General features: G+C 42.6%; 2 protein-coding genes across 5 annotated transcripts in view; both read right to left on the bottom strand.

Annotated features, from left to right (window-relative positions):
* SLC4A5 (solute carrier family 4 member 5) overlaps window positions 1-378 on the bottom strand; it is a 29460-nt gene extending 29082 nt beyond the window's left edge. Inside the window, exon 1 of the mRNA XM_068662479.1 lies at window positions 266-378. The gene's annotated coding sequence lies outside the window, so the exon portion shown is untranslated. The remainder of the gene's footprint in view (window positions 1-265) is intronic.
* A 1544-nt stretch (window positions 379-1922) lies between these two features.
* The window catches only part of LOC137845357 (tetraspanin-15-like), a 55633-nt gene continuing 37747 nt past the window's right edge, over window positions 1923-19808 (bottom strand). For all 4 annotated transcript variants that reach the window (XM_068662486.1, XM_068662485.1, XM_068662483.1 and 1 more), the window contains 3 exons: window positions 15551-15604; window positions 14845-14961; window positions 1923-2432 (listed from right to left, as the gene is read on the bottom strand). In XM_068662486.1, coding sequence (XP_068518587.1) covers window positions 2211-2432; window positions 14845-14961; window positions 15551-15604 — 393 coding nt within the window. In that variant the 3' untranslated portion in view covers window positions 1923-2210. The remainder of the gene's footprint in view (window positions 2433-14844; window positions 14962-15550; window positions 15605-19808) is intronic.

Below are 19808 nucleotides of genomic sequence, written 5' to 3'. Positions count from 1 at the left end.
GTGGGGGACGGGAATACTACTGGCATCACCTCTTATACTATCACCCCAAGTTATGAGGTCTATTTTGTAAGTGAGGGTCTTTGCTCCTAAACAGGGCATTGATGACTGACTTCTAGCATTTCATGCTCCTGCTTAAATCTACCTTCCCAATATTCCAGGCATTTGCAGACTGACTCTGTGGGAATAACGTATCTGGATGCCAAGCCAATGCATGAACTGCTTTCCCCTGTATCTCCCATCACTCACTGCCTGCCAAAAAACATACCTTGTTAGTCCAAGCAAGAAAATCTGCTTGACTCTGACTTGTTAAATGCTGAAGTCCAGCCTTGACATGGCATTCCCCCACAGGAATATAGTATAAAGATGACAGCAGCTAATTGTCCTGTAACAAAGAAAATGGAAAAATACGAGAAACAAACCTTCTTCCTCCAAATATTAAATGGAAATCAGACCCAAGGAGCAGACTGAATTTATCAGCTTGTATGTATTAATGTTTTACTAAATACCTCCCAGGAAGAGGAGGAAGGAAGAAAAACAAAATCTGCAAAACTAGCAAGATGCTTGATGAAGGCAGCCACCCTTAAATGATCATGATCACCCACTTTTCCTGGGCTGGAGGTTTTGACCTTCACACTTGTAAAAAATCACACAATTTTGGTCACATTGTTTTAAAACTAATCAACTCCACTACTGGTTCACAGCTCCATTGTTAACATAATGTGTGGAAATAAACAGTGAAAAAGGTGCTTTTTCACAGGCTTGTGTTGGGGGAGTGCTTCTTAAAAGGTTAAAGAAAAAAGCATCAAAACAGTCAGAAGAGGGAGACAGAGCCCAGCAATCGAAACGTGGCACACTGCCTTGGGTATTTGGACACTGAATCAAAGGGCGGCAGCTTCTAGCTTCCTAAATGTCTTTATTTAATAAAAAGGATGTCTAATAAACTCAGCCTTTCTTTGCTTAGTGGTGCAGCAGTCATTGCCATTTTTAAGAAATAATTTTTTCTTTGAATTTTGGTTTTGAAATGACTTCCCCACTTAATAGTTGCAGCTACTACTGCTGCCCTGGGTGCTCATAGGAATTGGCCATGTTCTGAGAGAAAATAGGTCTCGGATAGGCTGTTCTCTGCATTTGCTGAGCTGCACATTTGACTTCAGGCTGCTGTGGGAAGCTTTGCCATTCATCAGCCTGATGATAGGTTATTGCTGAGCCGCTGAGCCTGCCCTAGTGGAGCTCTGCAAAGGGTTTTACTGTTTTACTTTTTTGATAAAAACGCACATTTTTGTAATTCATCTGCTTGAGGCTTCCCTCCATGCCCTCCATGAGCTTGTTTCCTAGTGTGCCTCACTCACCCAGTCCAGGGTTGGATGCAACATACACCAGCTTTTTAACTCTTATATCCTGAGCAATGCAGAAGGGAATTGCTGCTTTGATCACCATGTTACTGTGCTAAAAAGTAAACGTTACAAAATAGAAAATTCCCCTTCTTACTCAATCTTTACAGGTTGCTGTCTAGAAGAAATGAGTTATCATCATCTCCAGAGTCAACACGTTGCTGCAATAAAGCTGCCTTCAGTATAAAAATTGCTCACCTCTTTTTCCTTGCCTGGGGATAAAAGCTTCAGACACTGGGGTTCTTGCCCTGTGTGAGCCCTGCTCAAACAGCAGGTGTGCAGCTTGCTCTAGCAGGCACAGGCTGTGTTTCCCAGGGTATTTTAATCCTTTGGAAAAGCCTTTAGGAAGGATTCCCCAGAGTAAACGGTTCAGCTTCCTTTAGCTACATCTTTCTGGGGCCAGGAATCTACTATAAAGCCTTTATTATTTAGGATATTGGGCTAAATATAAATATAAAGGTACCCCAAAAGTGCTGCTTCCCTCACCAACAACCCGACCAATGTACACCAAGTATAAATGACTTTGCAAAATAGAACAGAAGTCACATTTATTGTGTAACAAGAAAATAAAGAAATGTACAAATGCTTCAAAATGCCAAAGTAGTAAAAGGACCCCTGTGAGCTCACGTGTCCACACAGTGCATTACATTTTTATAACCTTCCAATGTTACTTTACAGTTTCTCCCAAGGTATTTCCTGAACCTGAGAAAATAAATCACATTATTTCCACATTCTACATCAGCTGCCTCTCTAAAAGCTTTGCTCCAAGCTTTGTTTTCCACCATTGCTTTCCGTCTTCGGCCTTCTCACTCTGCTGTGTCAGATGGCACCTTCTTCCTCCTTATCTTCTTCCTCCATGACATTGATGGGAATGTAGCCCCCTTCCTTGGGCAAGCACCAGCACCAGCCTGCACCGCTCAGATCCACTGCCCCAAAGCTGAAATCACGTATCTCCAACATCTTGAAGTCCACGGTGTCCAGCTTTGAATACATCTCATTGAGCTTTTGCCAATACAGCCAAGCCATCACAAGGCCGACTACCTGCAAAATGCATGTGTTAAAGCCACTGTGGGCATGCAAACCATTTCTGAAGGTCTTCCCATGCAAGGGGAGCTGTCACCCAAACAAGATGCAGTAACATGAGCTGACAAAGCAGTGGACACATTGCTAAACTTGTTAACAGCTGTGTCCACCTCGTGAATTTGCATGTTGGTCCTGACAGTGGAACGTGTTGGATGTTGCTGCAAGCATTGCAAAGAGAGTGGCACAGGTCCAGGTTCTTGCTAAAATTAAGATATTGCTGTGAGCACAGTGCCACTTGGGTTATTTCCCAATAACCCAAGCTGGCTGTCAGGGAAAAAAATAATCTGATCTTGGTTTTGGGCTTAGATATGATTTTTAGATCTTTAGGAAGGAAAAGAGAAGCATTTCAAAAAGCACAGGATTTCAAGTCCATTGCTTTGATTTTGCCTGATGTTTCCTTTGCAGTGATATTGTGTGCTGGCTGTGAACAAAATGCTAGTGAGAGAACAGATTAGGTGATAAGCAGTCACAAGACATTATTTGCAGAACAGACACTGATGACGGGAATGATGACAATCATCATGTTCAGCACAAGGTGCCTATTTTGCACTACTCCTTTATCTATCTCAATTTCAGCATATGGCATTTTCCTTAGAAATAAGGTTTATTCCCTATAGGGAAGATGCTCTGGGATATTGCAGGGGTCAATATCCAGGATACAAACTGCAGTTTTACACATGATGTTTTCAATGAACCAGGCTGGGACGGATAAAGAGGACATTGTCTTGAGCTCTGTGGCTTTTCTGTTCATTTTTGAGGCTAACGGAATAAGAGCTAACAGTGTTTTCTGCATAGCAAAGAGTAAATAAATAAGCAAACTGCACGTGTACCATTCATCAACTCGCATCTCCTGCTGTACTGCAACACATTGCTTTTGGAGCTGAAAAATGTTATCAATCATTTATCTGGGTCCTAATTGATCAGTTAAATAGTCTGGAGAGTGGGAACATTAAGAGAAAGATAAATAGGGTTAGCAGCAAAAGGTTGTAATGCATCTTAAATTAGGGATCATTTTATCCCCAAATGGAACATGTTTGCCAAGATGAGGCAACTTCCACAGGGGAAAAAGCAAATCACCTAAGTGTCATCTGGTGACCTGAAAGCAAAAAGGCAAACATGATCAGAATCAGCATTTGTTAATTTGCCTTTTAGAGATGGAGAAATACCCTCTATCTCCACTAGCAGCTTGTGCCTTGCACAGAAGAAACCTCAAAAACACTCAATATTTATTTTTCCCTCCCAGATTCACCTGCAGGTGGATCCCAAGGGGATCGCTCCACCCCAGGACTGACAGTTCTTTGTTCAACGAGAAATGGGGAAAACTATGTCCATTGAGATGCTCTCCCAAGAGGGAAAGGCCTCCCTGCCCGAAGTTTGATCTTGTCCAATTCCCACTTTACTAACTGCACTAATCCTCAAAGAACATCCTGCTTATTTTACTTTCCACCTAATTATTGCAAGCAAAAGGTATCTTTATTCCCTTGATAACAGGATTAATCACTGAAATAACAGATAGGGTGAAAGAGGCTGATGTGTGGTTATGGCTAGAAGGGCTTTCTCTGATTGCAGGAATTGCAGAAGTACTGGATTAATGACATTAGGGTTCTTTGCTGAGAAATAAGACTGCAGATACTGAAAGAAAATTTGAACTCTGGAACTCCTTTACATGTTCAAATGGCCTGAAATCAGGTTACCTCACAGCCCTGGTAACTTCTATTTATGTAGCTGTGTAGCTCCCTGCTGCCCTCGAAATTCTTCACCGCTGTGATGCATTTTATATGCCTATTTCAGCAGGCGACTCCCTCCCAAGCACTCTAAGAAATGACTTCACTCTGTGTATGGAGATAATATTAATTCCCAACAACATGCACAGGACCAGAACGGTGCTGTGCAACCTTGTCATTGCCCATGATCCAGCTTTCTTGTGGAGAAGCAAAAATAACAAAGTATGACTTTGTCATGGAAACACCAGCAAGGGTGCTGCTTTCCTAATGCATATGTGTCTTCCTCTTCAGTCCCCCAGAGCTGCAGAAACCTCTAGGCAGGGGTGCAGGAGGCCATGGCAAGGCTACATGATGCTTGGAGACAGCTTCATCTCTCCAGTAACTTGAGGGAGAGCCCAGAGCAACTGCTCCAACGTGAGTTTGGAAAATAAGCTTGTTCTAATTCATATTCAACAGCAGAGCCTTTAAGGATTTAAAAAGTTTTAAAATAATATGCAAATTTATGTCAAGCTTTACCATTATCTACTTCCATTAGCACGCTGTCACTAGACAGATTAAAAATGCACTGCTGTGCTGTGAAAGGACCAGAAAAACCGAACCCTTTGAAATGACAATTTTTAAGACTAGGGTGTCATTTTTCCTCCATGAACCAAACAGTAATTCAGAAAAAGATTAGTGTTTACAGTAAGCTTAATGCAAATGGATCGTATTCTGCAAAGCCAGCTAGGTTCAGGGACATACTGCTGGAAACATCTCTCCCGTTCCTCTCCTCCTGACGGCAATGTCCCAGGTACCACGGGACGCAGCATCCTAGTGAAACTGAGGATTTCTTTAAATCAATAAAAATACCCCAAGTCCTCAGTCAGCAGCCTGCATCCCCTAGCCTTTGCTCTCTGATGAGTTATGAACCAAATTCCATTCCAGCCCAGCTTTAAATATCCTCTTTCACTTAATGAAAATAGAAAAAGCTGTCAGGAATATAGATGCATTCAATATCCCTGGCATCAAGGGTACCATGTTTTCCAGAAGTGAAGAGACTTCTAACATGAGAGTTGATTTTATTTCATTGCAATATGAAGGAAGGCTTTATTACAGAGGAGCATTTGACCATTTGACCAAAATATATGAAGCATCAGGCAAAAAAAAAAAAAAAAAAAATTAAAAGCTGCTCTTGTCCTTGCCTTCCTCCACCTTGTAATGATAACCACAACTGAACAACAACAGAACTGCTTGGAAGTTACTGCTTATGGATCACTAAATGTAGTAAAATTACATGTTCTTTCTGGCTGGCATTCAGCAAAGTACATAAACCACTATTGCCTGGGAAGGTCTCTATTCTGCCACTTTTTGAGCTTTTTGCAGGGGGATTCAAATGCACAGGCTCTGCATGGAGTACAATTTCATCAAGTAGGTGCTCTTACAGACACAGCAGTTTGCATGAAATAAATACAAAGACCTTTGAGGGAATCAATAAAGCATGCAGACCCACTGGGCAGTCGTGATATGATAGAAAAATATCATTTTGCAGTGCTTACAATACATTGCGATTTGCACTGATAATGATATTTATGCTTTCATAGAATTATAGAATATCCCAAGTTGGAAGGGATCCACAAGGATCATTGAATCCAGCTCCTGGCACCACACAGGTCTACCCAAAAATTTAGACCATATGACTAAGAGCACAGTCTAAACACTTCTTAAACTCCAACAGGCTTGGTACCGTGACTACGTCCCTGGGGAGCCTATTCCCATGCATAACAACCCTCTTGGAGAAGAACCTTTTCCTCATATCCAGCCAGAACTTCCCCTGTCGCAGCTTGACACCACTCCCTCGGGTCCTATCGCTGGTCACTAAAGAGAACAGATCGGCACCTTCCCTCTACTCCCTCTCGCGAGGAAGCTGTAGGCTGCAATGAGGCCCCTCTGCACACTCTCCAACAGTTTAATGTCCTAATACTGTGGTGCCCAGAACTGCACACAGTACTCGAGGTGAGGCCACACCAGTGCAGAGCAGAGCGGGACAATCACCTCCCTCAACCGACTAGCAATGCCGTGCTTGATGCACCCCAGGATACAGTTGGCCTTCCTGGCTGCCAGGGCACACTGCTGGCTCATATTCAACTTGCTTTCAACCACAACCCTCAGGTCCCTCTCTGCGGGGCTGCTCTCCAGCGTCTCATGCCCCAGTCTGTACATACAGTCAGGGTTGCCCTGTCCCAGGCGCAGGAGAGACCCAGGTGAGGTCTGTCCCAGGTGCAGGACTCGGCACTTGCTCTTGTTAAACTTCCTGTGGTTGCCCAGCTCTCCAGCCTGTCCAGATTTCTCTGCAAGGCCCTATCACCCACAACAGAGTCAACAACTCCTCCCATTTTAGTATCAACAGCAAATTTGCTCAGAACACCTTCTTGTCCTACATCCAAATCGTTTACAGAAACATTGAAGAGAACTGGCCCTAAAATGGAGCCTTGGGGGACCCCACTGATGACCAGCCACCAGCCTGATGCAGACCCATTTACCATAACCCTTTGAGCCTTACCCATCAGCTGGTTATTCACCCATCGTATGATGTTTTTATCTAGCTGTATGCTGGACATTTAGTCCAGTAGGATCCTATGGGAAACTGTCAGTTTCAAAAACCTTTACTGAAATCCAAAAAGATCACATCAGCTGTTTTCCCTTGATTGACTAGATGGGTGATTTTATAATAAAAGGAAATCAAGTTAGTCAAACATGACCTACCCCTCGTGAACCCACATTGGCTAGGACCAATGACTGCATTGTCCGCCAGGGATGCTTCAATAACTTCAAGGATAATCTTCTCCGTATTTTTACCGGGCACTGACATGAGACTGATGGGCCTGTAGTTGGTCCTGTTTCTTGCCCTTCTAGAAAATTGGTAGAAGATTTGTCAGCTTCCAGTCAGCTTTTAGTGGCACCCAAAATTGGGGATTTTTTGCAGTGACACCTATGGAAAAAACAAGCTGCAGATGATATTATTTGAGAAGGAAGCCCACAAAGGCTTGCGTGCGCATATACCTCCTGCACCCCTCCCTTTGCAAGCATTTCTCCACACTGGCACATGTTGCCCACATTGTCATCTGCTCCCCAGACACCTTGCACCAGAATCGGGACAGGAAACTTTGCAAAACTAAAGCATCACAAAGCAAGGCAAGTCCTTAGGGCCATGCAGATACCTGGATTATTTTATTTTGACCCAGTAGGCACACAACATTGCATCAGAAAGGACATAGCCAGTAGCTTTTACAAAATAAATAAATAAATGTCTAAATGCGGAGCAGAACAGAAACAGGGCAGATACCTGCTGCCAATTCCCATGTCTCTGCCTCCTCCCAGCTGCAAATGAGCATCTTTGAGCTGATCCAAACCAGCATCTTGCAGCAAAGACCAACAACAGGCAAAGACCTTTTGGGGTTAAACAGTGTTTTGGGACTTGCCTGCAAAGCAACAGATGAAGCTTACCCCAACCACCCGATTTGGGTAGAACAACTGTACTCAGCTCTGGTGAGGCCGCACCTCGAGTACTGCGTTCAGTTTTGGGCCCCTCGCTACAAGAAGGACATCGAGGTGCTTGAGCGGGTCCAGAGAAGGGCGACGAAGCTGGTGAGGGGCCTGGAGAGCAAGTCCTATGAGGAGCGGCTGAAGGAGCTGGGCTTGTTCAGCCTGGAGAAGAGGAGGCTCAGGGGTGACCTTATTGCTCTCTATAAGTACATTAAAGGAGGCTGTAGCGAGGTGGGGGTTGGACTATTCTCCCACGTGCCTGGTAACAGGACGAGGGGGAATGGGCTAAAGTTGCACCAGGGGTGTTTTAGGTTGGATGTTAGGATGTTCTTTACTGAAAGGGTTGTTAGGCATTGGAATGGGCTGCCCAGGGAAGTGGTGGAGTCACCATCCCTGGAAGTCTTTAAAAGACGTTTAGATGTAGAGCTTAGGGATATGGTTTAGTGGAAGACTTGTTAGTGTTAGGTCAGAGGTTGGGCTCCATGATCTTAAGGTCTCTTCCAACTTAGACAATTCTATGATTCTGTAACTTCATCTTCCTTTTGAACCAGCAAAATGGAATGGGTGAGTGGGACATCTGCCATCACCAAGGGCCAGCCATAAACTCTGCCATCCAACCCAAGTAGCTGAAGGAAATTTATGTCCATTGGAAAGAAAAAACCTAAGTGCTTCAAAGCACAAATTCTCAGGGATTTTGTCTCTGGCCATGGGTGCTGTACAATGACTACAAGCTGCCTGGGAGGATGGAAAGAAGATGGATAGAATTCATTCACCACTTGCTCCTATATTTTTGGCTATCTATTCTCCTCTCTTCATAGAGCAATTTTACAGCTGTAACAGAAATGTCTCATCTCCCCCCTACCCCGACAAATGAGGACAAGGCTAAAGATGACAAGGGCAGTTTTTTATATCCTCCCACCACACGTAATCAAAACACTGACTTGTATTTCTCTTGTCCCCATGAGTCTTGGGGAGAGGAACTTCCCTGTTCCAGCACAAATGTGTGGGGACAAGCAGACAGGAAAGGGCAGTCCATTTTAATTTTTTTTTTTGTTTGTTTAACCTGAAGATGCAGGTATAAATTCTCATTTAAACTGAAAAGGTTTCCATGAATGTCTGGAAGTCGCTGTGTCTGCCTCGCTCTGAAACACATGTGAATTTTCTCTATGCAAAACAGCAAAAGTTCAGAAAGCAAATTAAAACCATATTATTTTGTCCAGTAATTATTTCTAGCTTAATTAGAATAGTGACACTAATTATAACTGGGCACTGTATTGTGATTAAGCTATAGGTGTCTGCCTGTCTGTCTGAGCAGGGACACCAGGGCACTGTCTGATTATGTTTCCTAATCATTGCTCCAGAAAGTAAATACCTATCGCATCTGACACAGCAAATGTGTTGCTATGTTCACTGCTATTACTCCAAGGCATGAAAAGATGACATATTACAAGAGATATCCACGAAAGCTTGGAAATCGATGGTCTGGTGGTTTCAGTGCAAGTTCACTACTTATTTTTCATTTTTCTGATGGCAGTGAAACATCCTGGTTCTCACTTCAGTGTGATCTTTCACAGATAGAACCTAATATTGAGGTTCTTGGGATCAACACATCAACACCTTTCCCCTTGAAGCTGACAGCAGCATTTGGGAAGCTGAGGGATCCTGCATCTCCCATCACCAACGCTGCCTTCCTTAACCCATTTCAAACAAGATAGCATCAGTCCTAATTACCAATTTCCTGCCAACATCACAAGACTAAAATTGAGTTAATACAGATGTTTGGGATACTAACACAACTAATAATAATTACCTCTCTTCCCACACTATGATAAGCTAAATGTATAGAAGTATTTGAGGCTACATGCCAATTCCTGTGGTTCTGGTGTGGTGCAAAGACATGAGCTGGACATGAACAATATATTTCTATCTCCCACGTAGGTGCCATAAGATTTAGCTCTTTGCTGCCCAGCTCCATCCTTGCCAAGGTGTAGATTTGCTCACTCTCTCTTGGTGGCTCTACTTGTTCTTTCAGGTAAAACCTTTATGCAGGAAGAATAGGTCTCACCAAGGCAGATATGACTAAAATTTGATTGCTATATCCTCCTTATTTGGAAATATTCATTTATTGATGGCTCATATGCCATCAATAAATGTCTGGCAAAACAAAGTGCGCTCCAAATACCATCTTTGGAAGCAAAGGAAGTGAGGGCCCAGTGCTCGTCCTGATATTATACAACAAGAGGTCTGGAAAACTGCAGATATTTTCCCTTAGGGGTATGCATGTTCTCCAGGAGATCAGCAGTTTCATTTGGGGTGGAAAGGTTTTACTGTGGGTCTGTGCAGACCACTCAAAAGGAGCTCAGCTCCTTTAGTTGCTTTTTCCTGGGCAATTAATCATGTAAAGCTCAATGTGGCTTTTGCTTGACAAAGGCAAAAAATAAAGACGGCGCATAGCAACAAAATGATGCTCAAGGACCCTTGCAAAGTGAGGGACATTACCCATGTCCCACTGCATCACGCTCCTGGTAAAATCAACTCTGGGCATGGAGGAAATAATCCATCAGCCCAACAAGTGTCTTCTGCAAGCAAAACTTTCTGCAAGAAAACACTTTTTCACACAAAAATTGCTGGCTGCACAGCTATGAGCCTGGCTATGGAAGTCATCTCTCATTTGGGTGGCTGTAAATCTGAATGGATCATGCTAAAAAGAATAGCTGAACCATTTCAAGGTGTCCCAGAGTTAATAAAGTAAAAGGCAAATATTTGTCTTTTATTGGCTCTCCCTTCCATGAATTAGTATTTATCAGCAGGGTTCTCACAGAGGTCACAGACTGCAGATAGAAAAATGCTTTTTACTCTCCTTTTCCATTTCTTTCAGCATACATCAGTTGCTTGAGAATATATTGCCTTCCTGCCCTTGGAGCAGCTTAGATATTAAAAAGGAAACAAAATACAAAATAATTGGGAATGGGAAAGGGAAGGGGAAGAGAAAAAGGGATGGCGAAGGGGAAGGGGAAGGGATGGGGAAGGGAAAGGGGAAAGAGAGAAGAGGAAGGGGAAAGGGGGAAAGGGGGAAAGGGGAAGGGGGAAGGGAGGGGGATAAGAAAGTGGAAGGTGGGGAAGGGGACGGAGAGGGGAAAGGGGAAGAGGAAAGGGAAAGGGAAAGGGAAAGGGAAAGGGAAAGGGAAAGGGAAAGGGAAAGGGAAAGGGAAAGGGAAAGGGAAAGGGAAAGGGAAAGGGAAAGGGAAAGGGAAAGGGAAAGGGAAAGGGGAGGAGAAGGGAGGGATGCTGACTGAGAGAGTATCAAGGTATGCAAGGAAAAAGCAAAGCACAAGGTTACTTGGTTTATTTTAACTACAAATGCACACTGTAAACTCCTTGGATAATCTTACTAGAAGCAGAGAAAGTAGGGGTGCAGCCACTAAAACAACAAACTTACTTGCTTCACTACATCTTCTGAGAGACCTGGGTTGCTTCATAATTAAACACTAGTAGTACAAGGCCACAATGTGAATTTGCCACTGACTGCCAGCAGCTAAATTAAAACTCATTTTTGATACTGATACAAAATGCATCACAGTTTAGCTTCAGTCTGCAGCTTGGCTGAGAAGGGCAAAGAGACAATATTGTTACTGAAGAATGAAACATGGAAAAAAGAGAAAACTAAAGGTACTCTCAAAAGCAGAAAAATAATTGAGTTGGTGCATTTATGCTTCACTCTGATTGAGGTAAGACAAATGAACACAATCATATTCTCACTCTCAAAACAGGCTTGATGTTTCTTGATGGCTTGCTTAAAAAAGGCAGGGACATCCATGATTTAAGAGTGATCATAAAATTAGAGACTCTCTATCCCCTGCACCAGCCAGAAGGGTGGTTGGTGACATTCCCAGGCGAGACTTCTCCCTGCTTTCTCACTTGTTTGATCAATTCAGTACCTGCTTTACAGCTTCTCCAAACCCAATTAAATAAACATTAGAATGTATGAGAAAGCAAAGCCAAGCCTTGTGCCTTTCCGTCTCTTATGTATAAATTTCAGAAATAAATAAATAAGTAAATTCAAGGACTTCCCACATTATGGAAAATCAAAATATGGTGGTTTCCCACATCTGAGTAGGATGGAAAGCCTAATTACTAATTAGCAATTAGTAATTAGCAATTAATATTACTAATAGCAATAGTTGCTCAGACATATGCTTTCTATGGGCAATCTACAGCAGCCCAATTTTTTGTTGGGTGCTTCCTTCTGTGCTTCCTTCTGTGTAAGAAGGGCCAGAATATTGCTTACTTCAAATACAAGCACAAATCTTGGCACTTGGGTGATGAACACTGGCCAAGCTCAAAATCCCACCTATGAGCCCTTCAGCTGCTCAACATCACAGGTGAGGCTGACGTTTGTTTCTAAGGAAACTTACGCTTTTAGGAAAATTGGGCAAAACCCAAAGCTGGACTTGGGATGTGGATTTTGGTCCCAACTTTCTTCCTGGCATCCTGCAAGCTTTCCATCAAGGTGGTTTGCAGCTATTTTTGAAATTAACACAAGTGCACAGTGAGGCATATGTCCTGTGCAGAACATGACAAATACCCAATGACCAAAGATAAGACATTCTAATATGTTCATTCAAGCCAAAGTTCAAGACGCTATCACCTCTCCATGTCCACGGTGCTCTTCCTCTTCCCACTCCAACTGGCAGTTCAAGGACAATATTCTCACCCTGGCTTTCCAATGGCAGCTGCTGGGGATGAATCTGTTTCTAGACTGACAGTTCTTGGCAACAGAGATGGCCATTTGTAACAATTCCCTCCAAAACGTGACAGCATCAAATCCAATTTATATTTAAAACCTGGAAATCATGAGCAGATGGGAAGAACAAGTTTCTCCAACTGAAGAGCATTTAATGGCATGCCAGAAAAATCACAATGCTTGCTCAAAAGCACTTGATATTCATCAAGGCTCAGTGATCCTTATTGCCATTTCTGGTTTGTCTCCCTATCCTTCCCAATTAAAAGCATCATGCTGTGAGGTTAATGGGTAATGCAACAGGAAGCTCCTATAATGGGCTCTAGACATCCTGCAAGGCAGATGGTAATGGTAACCTCTATTATGGCATTTTCTCACCCCATTTCTGTGCCGATTTGTACTGGGTTTATGTGGCAAGGTTCTGGGGGCTGCGGGGGTGGCCTCTGTGAGAAGAGCCCTGAAGCTGCCCCATGTTAGATAAGAGTCAGTTCCAGACAGCTCCAAAGGGACACGCTGCTGCCCAGAGCCAAGCCAAAAAGTCATGGTGTTTGTGTCTATGTGAGAGCCGACTTAAGAAAAGGTAAAAAACCTGCTGCACAACAGCAGCAGCAGTGCAGCTGGGAGAGCAAAGACTGAGAAACGGCCCCCACAGCCCATGGTGTACCATGGCGGAGCAGATTTCCACACTGCAGCCCATGAAGGAACCCACAGCGGAGCAGGTGGATCTGCCCTGAAGGAGGCTGTGGCCTGTGGAAAACCCCCACAGGAGCAGACTCTGGGCTGAAGCTGTAGCCTGCGGAGAGGAGCCCATGTAGGAGCAGGGGACCTGGCAGGAGCTGCTGCCCATGGGTGACCCAGGTTGGAGCAGTGTGCTCCTGATGAACGGACCCTGTGTTACGAAGCCATGCTTGAGCAGTTCTTGAAGAGCTGTTGGCTGTGGGAAGCCCATGCAGGATCAGTTTGGGAAGGATGGCATGCCATGGGAGGGATCCTACGCTGGAGCAGGGGAAGAGAGTGACTGAGAAAGAGCAGTGGAGATGAAGCACTAGGGACTGACCACAGCCCCCGTTCACCCATTCTCCTGTGCCACCTGGGGGGAGGATGTTGAAGAGGGTGGATGGGGGGAAGGTGTTTTTAGCTTGTTTTTAGTTCCTCACTGCTCTAGCATGTTAGTGATAGGTAATAAATTTCTCTTATCTCCTTATTCTGAGTCTGTTTTGCTCATGACAATAATTTTGGAGTGATAGCCCTGTCCCTATCTTAGCCCTTGAACCCTAGCCCTTGAACCCTTTCCATCATATTTTCTCCCCCTTTTCATTTGAGGAGGGGGAGTGAGAGAGCAGTTGTGGTGAAGCTCAGCTGCCCAGCTGAGTAAAACCACTACACCATTGCATTTCCTGGTAGTAGCACAGTAGAAGTTTCTTGCTCATCTGCACACCGTGGAGGAAGCACTTTATAAAAGCAGAGCATTGCAGCTAGGATTGGGCACACACTGAGCCCCTGTCTGTTTTTATTTATTTATTTATTTATTTATTCATTCAGGCCATCTGAGACATCAAGGAGAAATCCTTTTCAATCCTTTGAAAAATTAGCTCAGTTTGTCACATGTTTCTCAAGCAGTTTCTATTTATTCAGCCAGTATTCTACATTTCACTGCAAGTAGAAACCCAGGAAAAAGAGTAATTTCACTTCCACTTAGATAAAATACCATATCTGATGAAAGCATCACCAAGTACATCCAGTGGCAAATCCAAAGTTACATCCAGGGAGAAAAAAAGAAAGCTTTCACTTGCAAGATTTGAAGGAAATACATATAAAAAAAAAAAGCAATCAACACCAACACAATAACGATAATTCTGGAGTTTCACCTCCTTGCTAGCACAGTGGCAATAGCATTGCAAAAGGGTAGCCTCTGCTGTGACCCAAAGTTTCTCTCCATATCCAGCATCCATGATAGAGAGCTTAATGACTTGTGCTGCAAAATTGCCTGGATCATCTGCCATTGTTAATAGCAAGTAGCTCAAAAACGGATTTCATGATGTATGGCAAACCCAGCTAAGTTTACAATTATGGTTTATTTTTGTTAATATTTATGTTCTATTTGAAGAGAACTGTAAAAACAAATGTAAAAGGATTTGCTGGTCTAGCATAGAAATGCCTTGATTATAGACGCTATTACTTGAACATTAATTAAATTTTAGTAGTGTGTTATTAGAAAGCCAGCATTTTGCTAAAGTTGCTTTAAAAGTGCTGTGACATTTCACACCCAAGACACAGATTTCATATGTAAAGGTAGTGGGGAAAAATACCTAAAACCAAATTGTTTTCCTCCTCCAGAATGGAGATAAAAGGCAAGATGATGCTGACCGGTTTCACCACCTACCTGGGGAAGAAGCATGGAGCAAACAATGCCCAAAGTGGCCTCAAAGTTGTCTTTAAGCCACAGCCCGACAGCATGGATGCAGCCTCGCACGTGGATGACATTAAGCAACTCCAGGCGCTGGAAGCAGATTGAAAAGAAGTACCACTGTTTTAATTTAGATGGTGCACTTGGAAGAAGATGTTATTTCTTGTGTTTGCTCCTTTCCGCAAGCCAAAGGAGTGCCATGACAAACATTTGGGAATTGATTTATTGGATTTGATATTTTCTTGGTTTTTCTTGACAAAAAAACAGTCCCTTAAATTTACAGGTCATACTGCAGCTCTCTGCCGTGATATACCCCACAATCACCCCTGAGGGCCTCAAAAGCAGCTTCTCTCCTACCACCAAGCCTTAAATCACAACTCGGGACCAGCATTTCCTGGGACTTATCCAGTAGAGAGATCGTTGCTCTCAGAAATGCCACACCAAAGCCTGCAGAGACTACACAGATGAGCCCGCTCACATTCTGCAAGCCTGTGCAGGGATGCTAGAGTAAAGAATTAAAAATAAATTTATATACAGCTGCAGTAACAGCTATCCCTGGTGGGGAAGAGATTCCCATTGTGAGGCAGGGTTTCCCTGAAGATAACCTTTTTTAAAAAAAAATGGTTTCAGGAAGGGTTTCACAAAAAAATATTGTACATAGGAAGGAAAAAGCAAAAGTTACCTCTTTATCGAGTGTCCTGTATCCACACAGGGTGTTAATGACTTCTCCAGGGACCTGCAGACAGAGAATTAGTGCAAACTTAGGTTGGAGGAAACCAAAGGGGACATTAAAAAAAGAATAAAACTAAAAAGAAATAGAAAAACTTGCCCAGTTGCCTTGACCATTCAGCATAGTACAAGGCAAACAGCCTCAAACTTCATTTTATTACTGTTTAATCCTTTTTCCTCAGATGCATTGCTGATATTGTAGATGCCAGCTTGACTTGGGCCAGCAATAAGTTGCTTTTTGAAAAATTATTCTTTTAAACAACTTGTCTCAGAATTTCAGAATCTGCTCAGCATTCCCCTATCCAGTGATACGGGACTGTCCAGTGATTTGAGCTGAAAGCAACTCCACATAGCGTGAGAATTTAGTAAAGTGGTTCTTTAAAATGTTACCTTGATTTTCTTCTTGTTCAATTCCAGCCACTTTTTCTCACATATTCAGTCACATTTCACCTTCTTAAAAAAAAGGTAATTTCACCAAGATTAAATGTATTTAGTTCTACAGAAGTCAAGGGGGAATTTCCCAAAAGTCTCCCAGCACTTTGGGGAGAAACCCAAGGATTTTAGGAATCCACAATGCTTAGACCTTTGTTGCTCTGCCCATCCCCCCCCCCCCCCCAAAAAAAAAAAAAAAGCATTTCAAAAGTTGCAGAAATCCCAGCCAAATACTGCTATGCAGTAGCTGTATAAAATTAAATCAAACCAAATTCCTCTGCTTCCATCAGGATGGAAGAGGATACATTTTTGAATTGATTACAACATTTTTTAACACCAGTTACAAAACCAATTCTTGCTCATCCCAGAAAAAGGAAAGCTATGAGGTAGCTCCAGAACACCCTGAGCTAGCTGGGTAATTTGCACCTCTCAGGATTGATCTTTATTTATTTATTTATTTATTTATGGCTTATTTCAAGAATAAAACAGCAGCTTCCATAATACCATGTATTTCTAAAGGGGCCTCATACTCATGAAATAATAACATGCTGAAATTATTACACTTTCAGTAAGATGACTTTGACAACCAGTAAAAGCTCCTGAACAACAAAACAAAAACTACCTGTGCTTTAGAGGCACAAAGATGAAAAAGAGAAATGTGCTCATTTAGGGGTAAATTATACTTTCCTGCAAGACACAGCATAAAAGAAATGTGCACCTTCAGACAGGCTCCAGCCATAAAGCTGCAGCTCGTTCCTTCCGTAATTGGTAGGGAAATTATTCCAGCAATACACTACCAAGAGCATCTGTACCTCTGTACATTACTGACAGGGCTATCAAAAAAAACACCACACACCACAACCATCTGTCACCACTTCAGTACGCTATTTATAAACTGGGCATAGTTAAGGAGAATAATTAGTCCTTGTGTGTATTAAAGACTTATGGAGACATCCAGAGATCAGCCCACTGGCACTTCTGGGGTGAGGTCTCATCCTGCACTGGGACCATGAAACAGGAAGCCCTCAGAATAAGGAGAATTTGAGACATTCCTAAGGCACATGCTGTTGCCAATAGTGGTATAAAGGAATATGCGCATGATCCAGGAACCATTTATTTGGTTTGCATTTAAAAAAAACAACTCAAAAACCACAATCACCAACAAAACAAAACAAAACAACCAAACAAAAACAAATAACAAACAAAGAAAAACTAAAGCATTTAGTTCTTGGCAGCTTTCAGTTATCCTTGTTTTTAAGACTCACTTCCATGGACATCATGGGATCCTTACTGGTGAAACATCATAGCTTTCTATAGGACTTATCTATTGAACAACATCTATCTATGGTGCAAATTTATCACCAGTTTTCTTCCTTCTTGCATCAAACAATGAAGGGTTTCTCAATCATCTCCAATTCTGACCATCCACTTGAGTAATTCTCTCAACAGCTTGTATTTGGGTAAATTGTGGACAAATGAGTTTTTTGCCTTGATTTATCTTTGTTATTGTCTTGCATGGAAGTGAAAGTCAGAGCTGAACTGATATTTCTAACATAAAAACCAGGAGACATCCTTAGTCTTCCCAAGTGAATTTTGATGCCTTCAGAGATCACAAAACAGCAACAAATGCAGGTGTTTAAAACCCACCAAGGGCAGAGGACTGCAATCCTTGCACTTTTCTTTTAACCAACAGTTTCCCACCCCCAAAATCAGATATTTCACGAGGGGCTCAGAGACACTGTGCTTGGCAGACGCACAGCTACCCTGTGTCTTCCACAGGAGAAGGCCTAACTGCAATGGAAAACCATTTAGAGAAGTACTTAGCGATGAGGATACAGAGGGCCCCCACTGCAGTAGGTGTATATTTGCTCATTCCTTATTCTAGGGAAGACTTTAAGGCCTGTGACCTTAGATATGAGACTCTTTAAAATAGCCAGCATTTCTGGAGGATGTCTGTTCTTGTTGATGCACATCAGTCTGCCCTGCAAGATGCCCAATGTGATATGATGCAAAGCTCTGGAGGCTTTTGCAACAGAAGGGTCTTCTTTTGAAAACAGGATGGTTTTATGTCTGCATTTAATGAATGACAGGTTAACAACACTTCTGAAACCATGTTTCATACTCCTTCCTTCAGACAAGCTCACCAACCAATCACCCTGACAAACAAATGATTTGTTTGACAAGCGTACGAGGTCTAACAAAAGCTCTGAAGTTGGACCCGCCAATGAAAATTACTCAGAATTGGCGAATACAGAAGGATCATGTGCAGCATGTGATATTGTTGTCTTGTATTGCCTTGGTTTGGAGGACTGAACTGAGACACCCTAGAGCAGAAGAAATGATCAAAAACCTGACCACTTTGCTGGTATTCACCCAAAACCTGCCTAGATGAGGCTGTACTGCATGGCTTGATCCTATCAGTATCTATTCATTTTTCCATAATACTCTATTTCCATACAACATCTTCTAGTACCTCTCTACTTAAAACTCAAAGGTCCTCTAAGACAACAGGATGTTTTGCTCTCCATCTTTCATTCATGAAGGTGCAAATAGAGGACAACATCTTGTTGCAAAAGAAGAAAAGGGTTTCTTGCCCTACAAACTGGTGTATTTAAACTGGTTGGTACAAGGGTTATTCAGTGGAGAGACCATTGTGGTTCATCTCTGAACCAGCACAGACAAATTCATAGAATCATAGAAACACAAGGTTGGAAAGGACCTACAAGATCATCTAGTCCAACCGTCCTCCTATCACCAATACTACCCACTAAGCTGCTAAATCATATATCGTAGCACTTTGTCCAGGCCCTTCTTGAACACTGCCAAGGACAGTGACTCCATCACCTCCCTGGGCTGGGTTCCAGCACCTGACCACTCTTTGAGAGATTTTTTTTTTCCTGATATCTAATCTAAATCTCCCCTGGCACAACTTGTGGCCATTTCCTCAAGTCCTATCATTTGTTATCTGGGAGAAGAGGTCAACCTTCTTCACAACCTCCCTTCAGGAAGTTGTAGAGTGCAATGAGGTCTCGCTTGAGCCTCCTCTTCTCCAGACTAAACAATACCAGCTCCCTCAGCCACTCCTCATAAGACTTGTGCTCCAGACCCCTCACCAGAGTTGTTGCCCTTCTCTGGACACGTTCCAAGGCCTTGATGTCTTTCTTGTAGTGAGGGGCCCAAAACTAAACACAGTATTCAAGGTGTGGCCTCACCAGAGCTGAGTACAGGGGGATGATCATCTCCCTGGTCCTGCTGGCTACACTATTCTTGATACAAGCCAAGATACCATTGGCCTTCTTGGCCACCTGGACAAAATCTTCTCTTCAGCCTTTAAGTAGCATATTTTGGAGGAAAGGGTTTTAAATAGGGTTTGTACATTGATCAGAACAACTAGGTATATCTAGAGTATCATGCACAGATACCGCCTTCATCCTGAAGTGCTTTTCCCATCTTATCAGCCTGCAAGGAAAACCTCCACAACAACATTGCAATTTCAGGTAACAACTATGCACTGAGACATGCAAAAGCAATTATGCAATTATTATTATAATGAAACTATGCAATTATTATTAAAATGCAATTATGTTTTTTATTATTTTTATTTTTTATTATTTTTAATTCTGTTGTTAAAAATATTTTTATTTGCTTGTTCTATGCCATAGTAAGTGGAAAATTTCCAAGGGATCATGCTCTCCTAACTCATTTAATATACTATTGATATTGTATAGCGATGGATTCTTAACCAAAAGCAGTGCCAAAAACCAAATAAATTTGAAGAA

The sequence above is a fragment of the Anas acuta genome, chromosome 27 (genome assembly GCF_963932015.1).
Source record: "Anas acuta chromosome 27, bAnaAcu1.1, whole genome shotgun sequence".
Lineage (NCBI taxonomy): Eukaryota > Metazoa > Chordata > Aves > Anseriformes > Anatidae > Anas > Anas acuta.
This window is presented reverse-complemented; position numbering and strand designations above follow the sequence as displayed.